At 49.1% G+C, this 18,595-nt stretch overlaps 1 protein-coding gene and 1 long non-coding RNA gene across 2 annotated transcripts; both read right to left on the bottom strand.

Moving 5' to 3' along the window:
* Positions 1–299: 299 nt before the first annotated feature.
* Positions 300–10,252, bottom strand: DUSP5 (dual specificity phosphatase 5). Its single transcript, XM_069019996.1, has 4 exons — positions 9,711–10,252; positions 5,385–5,527; positions 3,766–3,985; positions 300–1,939 (listed from the first exon to the last, which is right to left on the bottom strand). The coding sequence occupies exons 1-4, from the start codon at positions 10,102–10,104 to the stop codon at positions 1,539–1,541; spliced, it is 1,158 nt and encodes a 385-aa protein (XP_068876097.1). The 5' UTR covers positions 10,105–10,252; the 3' UTR covers positions 300–1,538.
* Positions 10,253–10,383: 131 nt separating this feature from the next.
* LOC138112863 (uncharacterized) lies at positions 10,384–15,906 on the bottom strand. The gene is made up of 3 exons (XR_011151877.1): positions 15,658–15,906; positions 15,282–15,376; positions 10,384–12,676 (listed from the first exon to the last, which is right to left on the bottom strand). It is a non-coding gene; the product is annotated as an uncharacterized lncRNA (long non-coding RNA).
* Between the last annotated feature and the right edge of the window lie 2,689 nt (positions 15,907–18,595).

Below are 18,595 nucleotides of genomic sequence, written 5' to 3'. Positions count from 1 at the left end.
ATCTTCAGCAAGATGGTAAATCTTATATAAAACATGCATGAATCAAAACAGAAGTGCCTGCCTGGCTGCTGGGAAGTGACGCCACCGTGACTCATGTCATTCTGTTTTAAACAATCCTCCCCCTCACCTTCTCCCCTCTGTAGTGATGTACCTTGGTGGCTTTTTAGCACAGAGCACAGTGATACTTTCCCATCTCTTCTACCTTCTTTTTACACCATGGTGTTTTTCTCAGATGACCTCTCCTGCCACTGAGATCTCCCAAAGTACTTTCGCGGCTCACTCCAAGTACAACAAACAGCTTTATTTTCCTGGCATTTTTTTCCTTTATTATTTTTTACACTCCATAAAAACCATTGCAAGTTATCTTTCACGTTCACGAGATCTCCTGGAAATTATTGCCATTTCCCACACATATTACATATTTAAAAATAATAAAAAGGCCAACAGACAGAGACACTCATCCTGAACTCTCTGTGGACACAGAAGCCAATGTGAGCAAGACAAACCATTTTTTCTGGACAAAGGCTGACTAGAGGTGACCACACACTCTAAGCAAGTCATATAACACTGAAAAAGACCACTTGACCACACATGATACACAATGGGAACAATTGGGAAGGGATGGAGGAAAAGTTGTCTTGGAGCTGAAAGCTTGTCAGGTTTTTTTGGTGTGAAGTCCAGCAGTTACAGTGTTTTACAGCTTACCTGATGGGAAGTGGATTCGATGAGGATTGCAGAGACATTCAAGTATTCTAGGGCTGTTCTTAAATAACAGATGGGAGGATAATAGCTCAGCAGGGTAGTTGATAGATGTTAAGTCCCTGCTTTACTTAAAAGCCCATCCAGTACAAAGGCAAATACAGAAGTACAGGAAATGCCACACCTGAATGGATCCACTGGTCGGGGTTGGTATCCAGTTACACTGTGGACAATACCTGACACTTCAGAGGCTGGAGCAGGAGAGGGGATTTTCAACTGGTTGTGCAACAGTGTTCTGGGAAAGGCATTCCCTCTCCCCACTCCAGCCCTTTGCTCCCTGAAACATGACACAGGAGAGGGGAGGAGGAAAGCCAGAGAAAGATTTGAACAAATATTCACTCCCACCATCTCTGTGGTTGCAAAGGTAGTGCTTTTCGTTATGCTTTCTTCCCTGCTGTTGCTGTTTATTGCTTGAAACTTTAAATAAGGGTCTTTTCAAAAATAAGATGGGAAGGAGATGGGAACTGAGAACATACTAAATGGATTTCTCATGGTTCTCCAGGAATCTGGAAATACAGTAGTGGGTGCACATTGTGTGGTTAAAACCCTAAAAAAGCACTTCGTATTTTTTTTAAAAAAGGACAATAAAAGTTCAGAAAACCTGCCATGCTTAGACCACTTGCATCTTACAGTCACAGCATATGGGAAGTACGATCCATGACAACCACTCCATCTCAGAGTAAGTGGATGAAGCTTCTCTATTGCACATTCATGAAATGTTCTTGTTGGGGATCACAGTTTGGATCAGGACCACACCAGCTCTGGGCCCCCCACGGTGTTCAGCAGGACGAAGATGCTGTCATTGGGCTGAGCTTCAGCTGGTGGACAGGAGAGTGGATGGGCACAGAACTCAACACTGAGGTAGGAAAGGCAAAGCATGAGCCCTCAAAGTTTTTGCCCAAAGTCAGTTCCTCCGCAAAGAAAGATGCAGCTTCTCTTTTGCATGAGGCGACAGGGGGGCTGGGGGTGGAAGACAAGATCTCTGACTCATATTGTAGCAACTGGCCCATGAAACCAAAGTTAGGCGAGATCAGGCTGCGGCGCTGCTTAATGTAATCGAAGGCTTCATCCAGGCGCAGCTTCTTTGTCTTCATGAGATAGGCCATGCAGATGGTGGGGGAGCGCGAGATCCCCGCCTCACAGTGCACCAGGATCTTGCCGCCTGTTCGCCTGACGTAATCTGGGGGAAAAGCCATTACAGACATCAGTTATTTTTTGGGATGGAGAGGACACTGTGACACACCCAGAGCTGGGGCAGGGCACAGCCAGTCTACCGGCAAGGAGAGGTTTGCTCTTCTGCTGTGTGCTAAGGGTGACATGGAGATCAAAAGACAAAGAGGACAAAACCCAGCCTGTGATGGACCTGAGCTGAAGATGACACTTGGTTTCAGAATCTGTGGATCCTGATTTGGTTTTTTTTGCATTTTTTAGGAAAGTCTTTTCCTTTCTCTTTTTCTGTGCCTACTTCTGTTTTGGAACAACTGACACTGCAGAACATTGTGATACAGGCAATGCTTGTGTTTGCTGTACCTACATTTCTCTACCTGCGTCTCAAAATGTTGTCTCAAGCTCAGCCTGGCCAGCCCTCCCACTACCTGGTCACTCAAGAACTGCAGGGGCTCTCATCATCTTTGCTAGAAAAAGAGGATTTTTCTTCAAAATCCTAACTCCCTGCTTGGCCAGTTGGCAGCAAACAGCAGTACCAGGAGGTGAGCCCTTGGTGGGTACCCTTGGGTGGAGAGGCTGAGCCCAGTCTGTGGGGCCTCACCACAAAGCACACAAGCACTGGTAGGCAGTTGCTAATTACAGCCTGGTTAAAGGATGCTTGGACTTAAGTCAGGATATAAAAGGCTTATGCAAAGCACCCATTTTACACAACAGGAGCCACTGTGGTTACTCACACAACACAATGATTGTTATTAGATTAAAGAGAATGTGCTTAAAATAAGCCCTTTCCACACAAAAACGCTGTTCAAAAAATAGACCTTTCTCTGCTCTATTGCCTTGAGCAACATGTTCAAGCTCCAATTTATGGATAACTGTGAGTGGAACACACAGAGCTGAGGAAGTTATCATTTGCCTGCCTTCAATTGTCTGCCAGGGGACTGGTGCCACCACGACCAGTTATATTTAGCTACTGCACAAAGTTAAGGAAGACATGGGTTTGAGTCATCCCCAGAATCTACACCACATACCCAATTTTAAAAGAAAGTGAAAATTAAAGTCATCCTCAAAATCTGGGAAATTTCCAAGTGACTTGACATCTATCAGAAGGGGTTGAGGATAGGACAGAAAGGTGCTGTAAATTATTATTTCCCTGAAAGGTGTGAGATGTCCCTTACTGGGAAGGAGAAGGACTTAGAGAGCACCCTCAAGTCAGTTTTTTGGAATTCTGCCTGCACTGTTGAAGGACTCAAACTCAGCTGAGCAATGAGTCTAGTGAGTCTGTAACCTTGTTTTATTCTTTCTCTCTTGAATATTCCTGGAGAGCAACAGCACCGATTTCAATGTGCTCTCCACCCAGGTGCAGGCTTCTCCACCCCACCAAACCATCTTGTGCTTCTCAGGGAGGATCCTCTCTCTTGTGCTCCCTGGCACAGCTCTTGTTCACTCACCCACTCAGCCAAACGCAGGAAGATTTGAAAGGGAATGGGACAAGTTTTCTAAAGGCCTCAATTTTTTTGCATTGGGGTGTTTGATAAAGGCTGAGATATCAGTATGATCAAAAGGAGGAATGGAAAGAGCTCTGACATAAGGGGGGACAATGGATTTCTAAGACCCTGCCTTTGGGATATCTCAGCACAGTAAGGCAATAAGATGACTGCTTCACCTGGTTGTTAGTCTGGCATGCAGGCCCAAGGAACTGGGTTTTTTTCCTTCACAAAATTCAGTAGACTTTGATGTGTATTTTATTTTAAAATTAATTAAATTAATTTTTAATTGATTTTACATTTTAAATTAGTTTAAAATACATGAAGATCTGAAAACTTGTTCATTTGTACCTACCAATGAAGTCTATGGCTTCCTGGAAGTGAGAGCTGATGTCTGCTGTGTGACTGTCCTCCACTGGGATCCACTTGTAGCAATACTGGTCTTTGAAGGACTCTGAGCTTTTCCTGGAGACATTTAGCAGGGCTGTGATGTGTAGGTTGGCGAGAAATTCGCACTTGGAAGCATGATAGGCACTACCAAGGTAGAGAAAAGGCAGGATTTCGACTGGACCACCCTGGAAGAGAAGGAGCAGAAACATGTAATTCTTTTTTCAAAAGTCCTGCAACCCAAGAGCAACCTGTGTGGGTGCCTGCTCCCTCCCTCTCTGGCTTTTTTGGACCCCAGTGCTGCTGGCCAATGAATCAGTGCCATGGCAAAGCCCACAAAGGAAAAATGTTTTAATTTTCTTGTCCACATCTGCAAGGTACAAAGTCAGACCTACTACACTCATGTGGAGGATGTTTGTGGCTTTCTTTAAAGTGCTGCTCCTTGCAGTGCACCCAAAGTGCTTTCATATGTGGTGCCCATTCCCACTGAGGCTTTACCAAAATAGGGGCAAAGCAGGGAGCCATATCCAGCAGGGAGGAAGATGAGGACAGAGGAAGAGGCTGCTTTAGCTCAGCCAGGGCTTAGCTCCTCTGGTCACATCTCCAGAAGTGAAACAAAACAAAAAAACTGGATCTAGGCTCCCCATCCCCCTTCACCCCACACCTCTCTGGAGCATAGCACCTGCTGCGTCACCCACCCCGAGACGTCGTCTCAGTTCCGCCTTCCTCAGCACAAGCAAAGGCTGGATGACGAGATGGCAAAAAAAAAGCCACCATCTGACACGGCTTTCTGAGCTGGCAGGTAACTTTCCATGATGCACAGGAGCTGCTGCCACCCCCCAGCTGCAAGAAACTACCTTTCCACTCCCCCTGAACTGCCCACATGGTGGGTTCCCATGCATCAGGGACAGCTGGCAGCCAGCCAAGGCAGTGGGAGGACACCTGGTGTGGGAGGTGCTCCCAGGAGAGCAGAGAGGCATCACGAGGGGACTCCCCTGAGCAACAGGAAACAAACGCCCTGGCGGAAGCATCCTGACCTCAGGGTGACATCTCGGAGCACACATAATCATGACGACTTCCCCTGTGGAAACCCCACTTCCCCTGTCCAATGGTGGCTCTTGAGCCATTGCCCCTTCTCAGAGGCACTGGCCCCCTTGCCAGCCTCAAATTCCTCCTGGGATGTCAGAGGAAACATGGAGAAACTGTGCTCCTTTGTCTGCTGGAAAAATTACACTCGTGGCAGCCTCTCCTCTGCCCATTTTCAGTCTCCTGTGGAGGTTTGAGCTGCTGATGGCTCATGCTGCCTGCGTGTGTGATAAGAGAGTTCATGACTACAGTTTTGGGGCTAGATATGGTGTTTTGCCTCCTTCTGTTGCCTAATTTTGAAGCCAGGCAGAGATGATACTGACCAGCAGCACACAAGGGCAACTTATTCAGCACACAGGCTGTCAGCCTGGACTGTGACAACTTATTGACAGACCACAGCAGCACCACAGCCACTGACACCCTGCCAGCCTCCAACAGAGCCTGGTGGCAGCAGGGAGAAGTCCCAAGGGGAGGGTCACCCACCGCAGCCATGACACACACCTGGTCATAAGCGGGTTTGTGGTTGGCACTCTGCTTCTCACAGTGGCTGGCAAGGTTTCTCTCTGACTCCGTCCTCTCTGGGGAAATGAGTTTTCCATCCACGCAGCACTCAGGATATTGGGAGTTAAAGGTTTCATATCCCCCTAGGGAAACAACAACAAAAAGAAAGATATATTTGCCCTCCCAAGGACTGGTTTAATTCAAGTGAAGGACGAATGAAGCTTCAGCACTTGCAATGCAGTGGGATAGCAGTGCACGGCGGTGAGCTCCAGGAGAAGGCTAGTGAAGGATAGTGCTCCTCTGGGAAAATGGGTTTGCTTAAAAGGCTTTGGGCACCCAAGGAAAACCTCGGATACCACTGACAATTATTAACTTGCCAAAAGCCAGTGAAACCAGAGTAAAGCTGTTAGCGAATGTAATTCTGTTGAGTCTAGCAACCATTAACTCCAGTTCGGCGGGGACTAAACTCTCTCCCTCCGGGTTTTATACATGAGCACAAATTCCAGTGTTTGAGGAGACTTCTGTACTCGAAAGTCATCTTTTCTAAACCTGTCATTAATATATACACTATGAAAACACACAAAATATTTTATTTGCATTTTTAAATTGACATAAACACAAGAGCGGGATGCTTGCATCTATTTCATTAATCACCACCATGCACGAGACAGGGAAGTAATGAAGATGGTCCCACTGAAACCAATCTATTAAATAACAGCTATAAAACTTAATGAAATCCTGTGACAGCATTTGACAACTGAATAGCCCCACATGAGCTATTCTGCACGGTTAAGTACTGCATTCGTTTCATTCAGTGCACTGCTAATGAAAAGGAATAATCCTATTATTACATTGTTACTCAAAGTTTGTCGTCAGCTAAATTGTTGCCTGTTTCCAGGCTGGGAATAATTCTTCATGGAAGCACATAATCTCCAAAATTAACCTGAATCAGTCAGGTAGCAGAAGCAGCCTGGAAACGTCAGAGGTGTGCCACATGTCTGCCACCTGTGCTTTTTCAGAGCAGAAATGAATGGCTCATGAACAGCTACATTCAATAATCCTTCAGAGTGTGGCCCTCAAGTAAACAAGTCTTGGAAAGCAAAGCCTCCCATTGTGATTTGTTCACCTGCAACTGTTTCACCCTGATAAGCTGTTTCGGTGTGGGTGCCCGGGTGCAAGGAAGGATTTTGAAATAAGGGAAGTGCTGAAGACCAGAGCAGCTGCAGGACCCCCACCAGCCTCGCTGCCAGGGCTGCCTGGTACAGCCACCTCTGACATTTCAGCCCCACAATGCTGGTGTCTCATCTGTTTGCAATGTTTGAGCAGATGTGTGCTCAAATTCATGACGTGCTACTGTCGCCTACTCATTCCTGCCATGAAGTCCTCATGTTGCAAGTGGCCAGCATGATCCAAAGCCCACTGAATGTGATGAAAGTCTGTTTTCCATGACAGAAGGAAGGAGAGTGACTTTACAGTCAACGGGCACTCAGCACCTGCACCTTTCCTCCTGCCCCCAGCCACATTCTGCCAGCTCATTCCAGAGCTCACAGCATGAGGCAGTGGTCAAAGCAGTCAAGTGACCATGGAGACCATGGTGGTGGTGGGAGGTGTTTGATAAAATGATATCCACAACAACTGGGTTGAAAAAATGATATCCCTAACAACTCACAGTGTGAGAAAACAACAAACACAAGAAGCTCTACAGAGTTCCCTGATCTCCAACTGCCCTTCATGGGGTGAACTTTTAAATCCTCTTGTTTTGCATAGCTGACCTTACCTTCCCTCAACACCCCAGCCATTGCCATCGCATAGGAAAAATATGTCCAGTTTATACAAACAGCCATTATCCCCATTTACACCCCCTGTTGTTGTTTTTACTCTTGAATGAACACAGAAATCTGCCCGAGACAAATCTGCGTGTGTGTTTGAACAGACACGCATGTCTCCTGGGGCAGCTAACACATGCAGCTGGTGAATGGTTAATTACAAGCCTTGGGGATCAGGATATTTGCAGACCATTCTTACAGTGAGTCATCTGCTCATCCCGTCCTCCAGCAATCTCCCCTCTTCCCCCTCCCCACTCAACCTACCTTCCCTGAGGTCATTTCTGCAAATACTCGGTTGCTCATCACAGAGAGCTGAGCTGCACTTCCGTTTTAATCAATAAGTAATAGAATCGTTATCAGCACCAAGGGAGGATCTGTTATTTTATCTTTCTTTTTCCCTGAGACACAACCACTCTCACCGTGCTGGTGCTGAGCTCACCCAGAGTGAAACTGCACCTACACAGACAAAAGATGTGACCCTGCAAGCCAGAAAGCAAGGGAGGGAACAGGGCCTGGCATGCAAGACTGTGCCAGCTGCCATCCCTGGGACCAGATCCCCAGGATCTTGATGACCTGGTGGGGTGGGGGTGACCTCCTCATATCTTGTTGCAACGAGACCCCCTTAGCACTTAAGTAGCCAACACCACCTCCCATCTCTCCATGCCTAGGTAGAACAGGAATATAAGGGGAAACCTCAATGTCATTTTTTCCTGGTGGTTTTACAGCCTATTATTTGCAAATTTGGTAGTGGAGGCTTCCAAAGGACCCTTTCTCCTGATCAGAATCCAGTGTTCCAGGGTGATTTATATCCCCACTGTTCCAAGGATCTTCCCCCAGGCCACAACAGCTTCATGGGGGTCCATGACCCCAGTGAATCATCAGTGCTGCCCACTGAGTCATGGGCCTGAACCTGCAGCCCGGAGCAAAGCAAAAGGAAACTGCAGCAGGAAAAGGAGGAAACTTTCTCACAAACAGAGAGGAAATGTCTTTAGCCCCAAATCGACAGGCTTTCATGATAAGACACTTCACAACTCATAAGAGGTACAAAGCAGAGCCTACACTAATCCCTCACCCCGGATAAACTACCCACAGCCACAGTCACCACTTCAAAGTGTGGGGCTGGCACATGAGGAGGAATGGATGATCGTGTGGCCAAACAAGCAGTCTGAGAGTCAGCAGAGTTTAATTCAGCCCCTGGTTTGCCACAGACTTCCCATTGTGACCTGGAGATACTTCTTCATCTCTAGTTTAGCATGGTCCCTAAGGATTTGACTGGCACAGTGCCAGCATCTCTGCTCTCCAGTAGCAGAATTTGTGCTTGTGGGATGACTGTCAGACCCCAGCAAAGGCTGATAGTGGCTGGACAGAGCCAGGGAGATGGCAAACAACCTGGGGAACATCCCCCTACCTCGGTACCGGGCAATACCCCGGCTGATGCCTCTGCCCCAGCGGGTAGGTCATCACAGGGGGCACAGACTAGGTACATCAGGACAAAAACTAGTGATAAAAGGCTTATTAAACGTGAATCAACCCTGGCCCATGAGAACACAGAGGCAGGCTTTATTCAAGAAACATCGCTTGGTTTGCCCCTCCGTTTACGGCCTCATGGTATGGCAAGGGGGGTGCTTAGAAACTCCTGCCTCGGCGTGGTGCCACTGCGGGAGCCCCGCGGCAGCCGCGTGTGCGGGGCTTCGGGCGGGAGCGGCCCCGCCCGGGCACGGCCCCGCTCCCAGAGCAGGTGGGGGCTGCGCTGAGAACACCGAGAGGGCAGAAGGACAAAGGCGCTGCCAGGAGAAGTGGGGGGGGGGGACGCAGGGGCGGAAGGACAGGGAAAGGGCGGGCTGCTATGCTCGCTATGCTATTTATCGTTTTATTAGCCCGAGTTACACGGCACGAAAACAAAGAACCGCAATCGAAGGGCTGTAATACACGTGAGGGGAGGAGGTATTTCTGTCCCCCGACGAGCCCCGGAGTTTCGGCTCTAGGTTTCCCCTGCCAGCGTCGATGTGCCCGATGGAGAGAAACCTCTCCGCCCTCGGCGGAGGGGAGGGCATCGGTCACAGAGTTTTGGGTGCCCAACGCGGGCCTCCCCGTATCACCGGTTGGAAAGCGAGTAGGGGTGGCCTCATCTCCCCTCATACCCGCGGGGCTGATTTTGTTTCACACGCAGCGCCAATGTCTCTCCCCCTTTGATAATCTGCAACTTTTCTTTACTGATATTCTCTGCTTTTCCCTCAGCCTCTCAAACGCGTGGCAGGGGTGAGCGGAAAGGCATTTCGGCTCAGCCGGCAGAGTCTATCCGGGATTTATTTCCAGTAGGTGGAAAAGAAACAAAATCCCGGTGTTACCTCCCTGCCCTCCACCAATAATCAGGTTCACTGCAGGGCGAAGGAGAGGGAACGGGAGCACCTCGGGCCGCTACCAAACAGGGGAGCTTTGAGGGTCGATCGCGCCGCTCCCCCCCAGCCCCCGTCCCTCGTGTGCCCTCAACCCTTCTCACCTTTCAGGAAGCAGACCCTGGCCCCAGCCTCCGGCAGGCTGGAGAGCAGGGCGTTGAGGACGATCTGGGCTGTGCTGTCCTTCTTCAGCTTCTGCCAGTGGCCCGTGCTCTGGTCCAGCACCACCACGGCCGCCAGGCGGGCGGCCCCCGCCGTCCCCTCGCCGCCCAGCAGCAGCCGGGCTCGGGCCGCGGCGTCGGGCACCACGAAGTGGAGCGGCACGGCCCCGCCGCGGGCCCGCCGCATCACCACCGAGTTGAGGTTGACATTGAGCGAGCCACGAAGGCAGGAAGCCGAGTAGGACAGGTAGGGCCGGCAGTCCAGCACCAGGCAGCGGGAGGGCTCCTTCCGCAGCAGCTTCCGCAGCTGGCGGCAGTCGAGGGACGTGACTTTCATGCCGGCCGAGGGTCGCGCCCCGCCGCAGCCGGGGCAGGAGCGACGAAAGCGGCAGGAGGGTACCCGGTGCTAGCGCGGAGCGGGCGGCGATGGGATGGGACGGGATGGGATAGGACGGGACGAACGGAGGCACCGCGGGGCCGCACCGAACCCGGGTAGGGAATCCCGGCCGGCGCCGCCGGGTATTTATATGAATGGGAGGCCGGGCCGTGACGACACTGCCCATATAAGGGGAGTGACGCGCCCGCCTCCCAAACATGGACATCCCCCGCCCCGCGCACCGCCCCCTGGCGGGGATCCCCTCCCTCCCTGGCGGCTGTAGGTCAGGCTCGGAGGCAGAGGAAGCTGAAAAACGCTGCAAAAATTCTCCACTCATCGGCTGAGGCTCATCCCGACATCACCCCCGCCCCCTCCTCAGACTGTCAGGAGAGTAGGGAAGCGTGCCGGGGGGGCAGAGGCGAAGGAAGGAAGGAAGGAAGGAAGGAAGGAAGGAAGAAAGGAACGGCAGCGTTGGGGCAGGCTTCTTGCATCAGGTTGTGAATGGAGTTTCAGTTCCCCTTATTCCCCCCTCACTCTGTATCCTCACCCCCAGCAAAGCCTGAGCCCAGGCAGGCCTGCCCGCGAGAGCTCTGCTGCTCGCAGGATGGGAGCTGTCCGCTCCTAGATCCCCTCGGAAAGAGTTGGGTCCCCTGCTTAGGCCATGGTTTGCATCAAGGCAGCTTTGGTAAGTGAGTGATCAGTTCCTGGGGAACAACCCCGAGGATCCAGTTACTTGGCCCAAGGTTTACAGCCTGGCAGCTAAGGAGCAAACAAGGAGTAACAGACGGGGACAAAGCAAGATGTGCCATTTCTGCAAAATTAATGAATGCTCTGAAGCAATGGGGACAAGGATGAGAGGGCCACCTGCAACACAAAAATTGCTGGTATGGATTTTTGAGGGGAGGGTCTAATGTCCCTTTCCTTGGGGCTGCAAGATTGTGTCTCAAGAACTTGCAAAACTTAGACCACAGACCACTGACTGTGCCTGTGTCCAGAAGTCATGACACTAAGACGCACAGGAATTAGGAAATTTGGCACTTGCCCTTTCCTTGTAGATAGTTTTGTAAAGAGACCAAAAACAGGAGTGGAAATTCCTAGAAGTTAAGCAAAAGGATGAGCTTCAGCCAAGCTCATTACAGCCTGGGCAGATGACAGTGGAGCTATCTAAGAGCAGGGTGTCATTTATTCTGATGGTGCCCTGAAAGAATGCTCACCTCAACAGCAGGCAGGAAGTGCCATCCCTGCCTCAAATTGCCTGCAGCTGAAACAGAGAAGCATGAAAGAGACTGTGCAAAGAAAATGTTCAAGCTGATTGAAAGAATGGCAACTACTGGTTTAGAAGCAACTCCTCCTCCTCTTCCTCTTTCAATCCCCCTACAGCCCTCTCATCTGGCTCCTTCTAACCTGACACCCCCCCCACTCCCCTCCTCTGAGTCAGCCAGGGTATGAGGTGGAACAAAAATAGAAGTAGCTTGTGGGTAGGGGCAGATGTTCACAGCGCATCTTAGCGTGGGTATTGTCTTCACCTGGCCACTGCCATCACGGCAGCCTGGCTCCTTCCCTTTCCCTGCATCCACCCTGGGACGCAGCTGGGCATTGTCAGAGCCTCATGGCTGGGTGAGACCCAGGTGCCAGCACGGTTCCTGTCAGAACTGGGTCACCACAGCTGTGCCAAAAACCTTCACATGGACTAGATGGAAAATCTGGCATGGGCAGGGGTGCTGTGACCTAGTCCTGCTCACACAGGAAACCTCCACACCACCTGAACACAACCTGCCTTTCCTGCCTCTCAGCCCCCAGCTTCAGGAGCCACTGCTTCCTCTCTGAGAAGCAGCCTGGTTCCCTTGGGACTCAGACCCCAGTAACAGCTCAGCTGGAAAATTGGTCCCAGTGGGGCATAGAGAGGGGAAGAGGTGCTGTGGGCAGATGCTGGCGTGCTCCTCCCTCCTGGGAGGAAGGAGGGGGCCAGCGCAGTCACAGTATCATTTCCTCTCAGGAAACCCAACTGAAACGTGGAGGGGTGAGAAAGAGAGCTTTTTTCCCCTCCACACTCCTGCTTGAAGTGATACTTCTGAAGCCAGGGCAAAATACCCCAGCCCAGAAAATAAGTTCTCCGGAGAGTACCTGAAGTTTGGCCTGTGCTGGTGGCAGGGTGTATATCATCAGACCTGACCCGCAGCTGACCTTCCTCCTTTTACACACCTAATGCTGAGCATCCAAACAACTGCCTTTCAGTAGATTACAGCTCTGCCTTTGTTTCTTAATGGAGTGAGTCATGACCACCTTTTTATTAGGAGAAAATAACAAGGATAACAACAGCAGTACTAATATTTCCTCTGCTGCAGGGTGCTGGATGCAGTGTCCCTGACTTCTCTGCCCACCAGCAAAATGTCTCAGTTGTACTTGGAAACAGATGAGCAATCGGAGTTGAAGCTGTCAGGGCTGTGGGATGGACATGGATACTCTTTCCTGCTGGAGCAGCTCCTTCATTTGTCAGATGCTCCCAGTCAGAAGAGGGAAAGGACCTCGATTTCTGTAAATGGAAGTGGCTGAGTAAATTAAACCACTCTAGGTAGGAAACTCTCCTCCTCCCTGCAGCATTTTACATCATTCCCACTTAGGTTCTGCTGCATCTCTCTGCTCCTCCTCCCGCTTCCCCCTGATAATCTCCCAGGCTCTTTCAGCCTTTGTCTTGGGCTTTTATCGGGGCTTTCAGATCAGCTGGTCCTTTCCTTTTCTTCTAGGCTGTATTTCCCCTAACCTAGCTCATTCTTCCCTTCTCCCCTCCCCACCTCCTCCGGGCTCTTTGTTTCTGCCCGTTCTCAGTGCTGCAAAGGGAAACTTTCTCGCTGCAGCTGGGGAGAGGCGGCCCCAGTTCCTGGGGGGTGCGGCTGGACCTCCACCCCAGGGAACAGCATCCTGAAGGATCTGTTATATATCTGAATAAAACATCCTGATGTTTTATTCTCTCCAAACTGCCTTTTGGAGAGAATAAAACTCAAAAGAAGCTTTAAAAGAGGGCTTACATCAATAAATGAACACCATTTCTTGGGATGCAAAAGAGACAGGCTCAGCCAAGTTTCTAGGTCTTGACTTGCCTCAGCTGAGACCCGGGACGCCCTGTGCTGCGTGTTAAAAATGTGCTTGCAACTCCAAAGAGTTAAGACCAAACCTCAGCGAGACCAAAGGTGAGAGAAAGCCAGTGAGCTCCTGGAAAGGAGACCGAGGAGAAAGCAGACCAAGGATCATACATGAGATAGGTCAGGGAGATGTTACAGAGAGTAAATAAGTGCCATGAAGTCCTAGTCTGGGGCTTGAGCTTCATCATATCCCTGCTGGGGCACAATCCTGAACCAAAATCCTCCTGTTGGCTGTGAAATGCAAGAAATTCCTCAGATGAACAAAGCATAGCACAAGGCAGCAGAGAAGATGGGTTGGCATTCCTTTAATGTTATTAAGTTTTCCGTATCATCAGTTTCTAATTTTGGAGTGGCTGATGTCAAAACACTTACAGGACAAGCAGTGAGATAAGTTTGTGCCAGTAAATGGAGAGCTGCAAGACACTTAAATTTATACCCAGGGCTAAGGTCAGCTGAGCAGTGGCAATAGGAGATTGTCAAGCTGAGACCTCATTGGTGTCATGACTAGGGCATTCATGAGATAAAGTCTAGGATCTAAGATCAGATCATGATCATTCGTCTCGTTACAAATTTCTCTCAGTCTCAACAGAACACCAGTTGCCAAAAGCTGATTCTACAGGGTGAAAAGCACTGTCAGACACAGACAGGAGTTGCCTGCACTCAGCATTTCTGAAAATCAGGCTGAAAGGGAATCTCAGTCTTAGTTTGTTTTTTACCTGACTCATGCCTACGTGACTGTGACTGCACTGACTGCTGTAAGCTGCTGTCAACAGCTACAGTCAGGAGTGAAAGAGGAATGAACTAAACCTCCTGCCACTTTTTAGAAGCCTCTATTCTTTCTGTTCCACTAGCTGGTGGCTTAACCCTGCATACAGATGGAAGATAATTTTTAAAACAGGGAATCCATCTATCTGCACAATCAAGTTTTAATTTCTCTGCTTGCCTGATATGGCCCAGAGCATCATGAGCCATATTGATGGAGCACTTGCCAGACCCAGTTATGAATGTAAAGAACCCATCTTCCCATTTACAACCACGTACTGTCCCTGGGGTAGCTGCAGTAATTGCTTACATGGGAAAATGATTTGTGTAGTTAGCTGCCTTTAATGTGAGACAAAGCCCTTTTGTTCTTTTATCAACTTGCCAGTTCTCATTTGTTCTTTCCCTGCCACTGCTTCCCTGCATGTATTTCTTGCCTTCTCATCCTGTCTCTTCCCTTTTCCTGGATGTATTTCCCAGGAACCTGCTCCTATTCTGCATTGGCAGATCTCCCTGCACTAACACAGCCATCGCCAGCCTGGCTGGGCTTTCACTCACGTCTCGCAGCTATTCCTGCCTTTCTATACCCAACTAACCTGTCATACTGCAAGTCCTTGTGTGTGGTTACTGCTTCTTTAGACTGTTGTGAGACACCAAGTAACATAAAATATTCCTACATATGCTGTTTAATTGGCTATTAGGACAAGCGTATCTTGAAGAAATGCTGTATACTTCAGTCCAGATCTTTTGGAAGCAAATCTTTTCATCATTGAATCTGATTCCCTCTGCCTTGGTCTTTCTGACTGACTCATTTCTTAAGCACCAGGTTGCCTAGAGGCTATAATCACATAAGTATAATCCACTGCACAGTGTGTGTTACTATGCCCACTCCACCGAGAATGAGTACAGCTCCTGGGTACAGAAATGACTTTTTAAGCCCAAAATGGAACAGCTCATGCTTTTAGCTGAGAATGTTTTGGAGCCATTTCAGTAGGCTACACAGATATAAGCAAACAAACACATTCAGTAAAACCCCACACACCCCTGTTATCTATAGCACTGCCAGTAACAAGAAAAATTCCCACCTCACAGCCCCTGCTTGTTTTCAGGGGTCCCCAGGCATGGTGCAGTCAGGGCAGGGCAACCAGTGGGTCATGGTGCACACTACAAACCACCTGACTTACTCCAGCACAAGCATGGCATTGCACATCCCATGCCCAAAAAAGCTCTTTATCCCACCTTTGCGAACAGAAAACAAGCAGAAAGTAGATCTTGGCTTTGGTATGCCCTCTGGATATCATCTTAGATGGTGTTTCTGGGTGTCTAGAAGGCAGCTGTGGGGAAAGGGGAAGCGGCTGGAGCCGGTGGGCTGGGGGAGGCTGCAGCCACCTGGAGCTGTGGAGGGGAAGCAGATAAAGCAGAGCTCCCCTTTCCCAGCAGTAACACGGGTAATGGGCTTACAGCGAAGCCAGGACAGCTGCTGGAGGAGCCGGGAAGCTGCTCGGCGGCACGGAGTGCCGGCGCTGCGGTCGCTCCCTGCGGCTGCAGGGTGCAGCTCTCCACGGCTGAGGGCTCCAGGAACAGGCTCAACAAATCTCTGTCCACAAAAACTTACACACAATCGATCCTGCCTTGGGCTACAGGTGGGCTGGATGACCTTTCAAGGAGTCTTCCTACAAATCCTTGTTATAGAGGATTATGTGGGTCACGTTCAGGCACACATGCCTGTGACTTGGTAACCGTCCTAAAATTAAATGGCAAAATAACCCGAGTTAATAACTTGATAAATTTATTTCTTTTTACTGAGTGTCCTCTCTGCTCAAGTTGCTCTGTGGTTACTTCAAGTATTGTCTCCCTCCCTTGACACTGAATCATCCAGAGTACAAAAAAAAAATAATTTGAATGAAATATATTTTTCCCCAAATAAACCCAGCGAAATAAACTTGTAAAAGAGAGGAAATAGTTTACATCTTTTATGTTCCTTTCTCCTAGGTTCCTACTTACTTAACCCCATTTAAACTTTGCATCAGCTTATTACATCCGGTGAAAGTACACTACAGCTTATTAAAATTTAAAGCTGTTACTCCAAGGGAAAACACTGAAAGCTCTTTTATGGATTAGCTAAGCCAGCAGGATGTGGCTTCGACTTTGTATCCTTTTGGTGGCAGAGCCCACTTGAGCATCTTTATGAAATAAACCTCCCCCATCACTTTGGGCTCAATTTAGTTTTCTTTGCACCAAAGTGTTTCGTGCAGTAGGGCTACATTCCACCCCTATATTTCACAAGGAAAGTAAGAGGGTACCATACACTAACCCCTGAAATACAGAGCTATATTTAAGGTAAGGTAAAATGGAAGTAAATACCAACAACAATGGCATTCATTTAAAAATAGGAGAGTTAAAAATAATGGATGATACCTGCCATGCTTTTTCTCACCTCTGTCCTGTAGGAAGAACATGATCTGAGACCAGCAGGATATGAGTAATGATTTGTACTGGTGTTATCAAACACACAGTTGTACCACTGCAGCACCTTGGTTTCTTTTAAGTCAACTTTGTATTGGAAACCCTTGCCAATACAATGCTGCTGCTTATAATATGAGCCTTCACCACAGTTTCCTACTGACAGAAAAGAGCCTGTGGGGTGACACAGTTGATTTCCTCTGCAGCTATAGCAAATGGCCTCTTGCACAGGAACTCTTGTACCAGAAACTGCCTTGCCCATCGGTGTGCAAACTGCACCCCAGCAAGCAGGGCTGGGGTCCTCAGTTCTCTGGTGCCTCAGCTTCAAGCCCATTTAATCCCACTTGCTATTACTTCCTCCCTGAAGACTTGGGAGTCTGGAAGAGGCCAGTGTATCAAATTTAAAAGGGGGATTTCCAGGTTTATTAAGAGTCTCTTGTTTATTAAAGAGAATAAAAGTCTTCAAAGCCAAGCCCTTCCCGAGTTTCTCCTGGGAAACGACCCTTCTGACAGAGACTGCTCAGAGTGAAGGATCTCTAGGGCTACCTTATAGCCTACAGCTAGCAGAGGGTCCCATCTTACAATCTTGATAAAGAAAGTAACAGCCAGTCCTTCCAAGCATGAGAAAAATGCTCCCCCTGTAAACTGCTGCTTGCTCCATCCCTTCTGCACCCAGCAGATTCAGCTTTGCTTTCCTTTGCCAAGATATCAGCAGAAAGGTCCCAGCAGAGCCAGTAAAGGGGCTCCATGCTGGAGGGGTTGGACCATCTATCACCATCCTTTCCTCCAGCTCTGGGGTGTGGAGTGCAACCTCTGGCTGAAGATCAGCACAAAACCATCACATTTCATACCACTGCAGCTGTTTGCTGCCTGACTGTGTGCTGGGGGTCCCACAAAAATGTGGCTTTGGGGCTGCAAGCTTTGGAAGTCTTTATTATTCATGAACTGTGAGCAGGGACTTAAGTCATTCAGCATCATGCTGCTCTCTGCCCACATGCAGGAAAATCTAGAAATCCAGGGGAAGAAAATGTGCCTCAGTGCAAACTCACCATCCCATCAGAGCACAACGAAGAGGGCATTCAGGCTGCTCTGGAAGCATCTGTGTAGGCAGAAGTTGACTCACAGGGAAAAAAAGGTGGGAAGAGAATGGGGCTGAGCTGGGAAACAATTTGTCACTTGCCAGAACATTTGTCCAGCGTTGCTTGCAATGATACTGGAAGTCCAGTTTAGGAGTGGGTGGCAAAGTGAGCCTCCATGCCAGTTGCTCATCTCTCTTCCCACCAACCTCCTCCTCCAGGAGCATGGCACAGACATGAATGTTTCCTTTCCTGCACCCCTGGGATCTCTCAGAAGCCCCTTAAGAGACAGTGCTCTGGGAAGCAGTGCTGTATCAGGAGTGTGGCTTGAGGGGCAGTTTCCCAGTTGGGAAGGCTGGTCACTGGGACATGCCTCCACCTCAGCAGTGCTGCTTTGGGAATAGGGACATCTGTCACATCTTCCTGGCTGAATCACTGACAGTTTCAGTTGTTTACAACACATCTTTTATCTACCAGGAAGGGGAAAAATATATATTTGGACTGATTTAGAAAGATCTTGGGCACCTGAACCCAAGGGGCTTAAAGATACACAAACCCAAGTTTTCTTTTAGAAACCATTCCACCAAGGGAGGTCAGTCCTAGAGAAACTGTTCACTGTGCAGAGGTGGCGTTCCTGGCGTACCACTCGAGCCTACAGACAACAGGCTGCTCAAGTTGCCACTCCTTTTTTTATCCTAACAACCCCAGGAAGTGCCTACTCGTAAGGAACAACTAAAGCTTTTCCAGGAATAAAACACATTTATGATATTGCAAGTCTGCTCCTGGGGCCGTGCCTGGCACTGCATTGAGCTATGAATTTATGGTGACAGGGACTCTCTTTTCCACACCTATTCCCCATGGATCAGAGCAACACCCTCTGTACATTCTAGCTAGCCAGAAAGACAATTAGCCCATATACATGTCCCACCAAGAAGCACACACAGTGTGACACCTCTGAGCACAAACCTCCAGGAGCAGAGAGGGAAAGCAGAAAGATGTTCAAACAATGGAGCT

The sequence above is a fragment of the Aphelocoma coerulescens genome, chromosome 6 (genome assembly GCF_041296385.1).
Source record: "Aphelocoma coerulescens isolate FSJ_1873_10779 chromosome 6, UR_Acoe_1.0, whole genome shotgun sequence".
NCBI classification, from domain to species: domain Eukaryota; kingdom Metazoa; phylum Chordata; class Aves; order Passeriformes; family Corvidae; genus Aphelocoma; species Aphelocoma coerulescens.
Note: the sequence above shows the minus strand (reverse complement) of the source record. Positions and strands in the feature narration are given on the sequence as shown.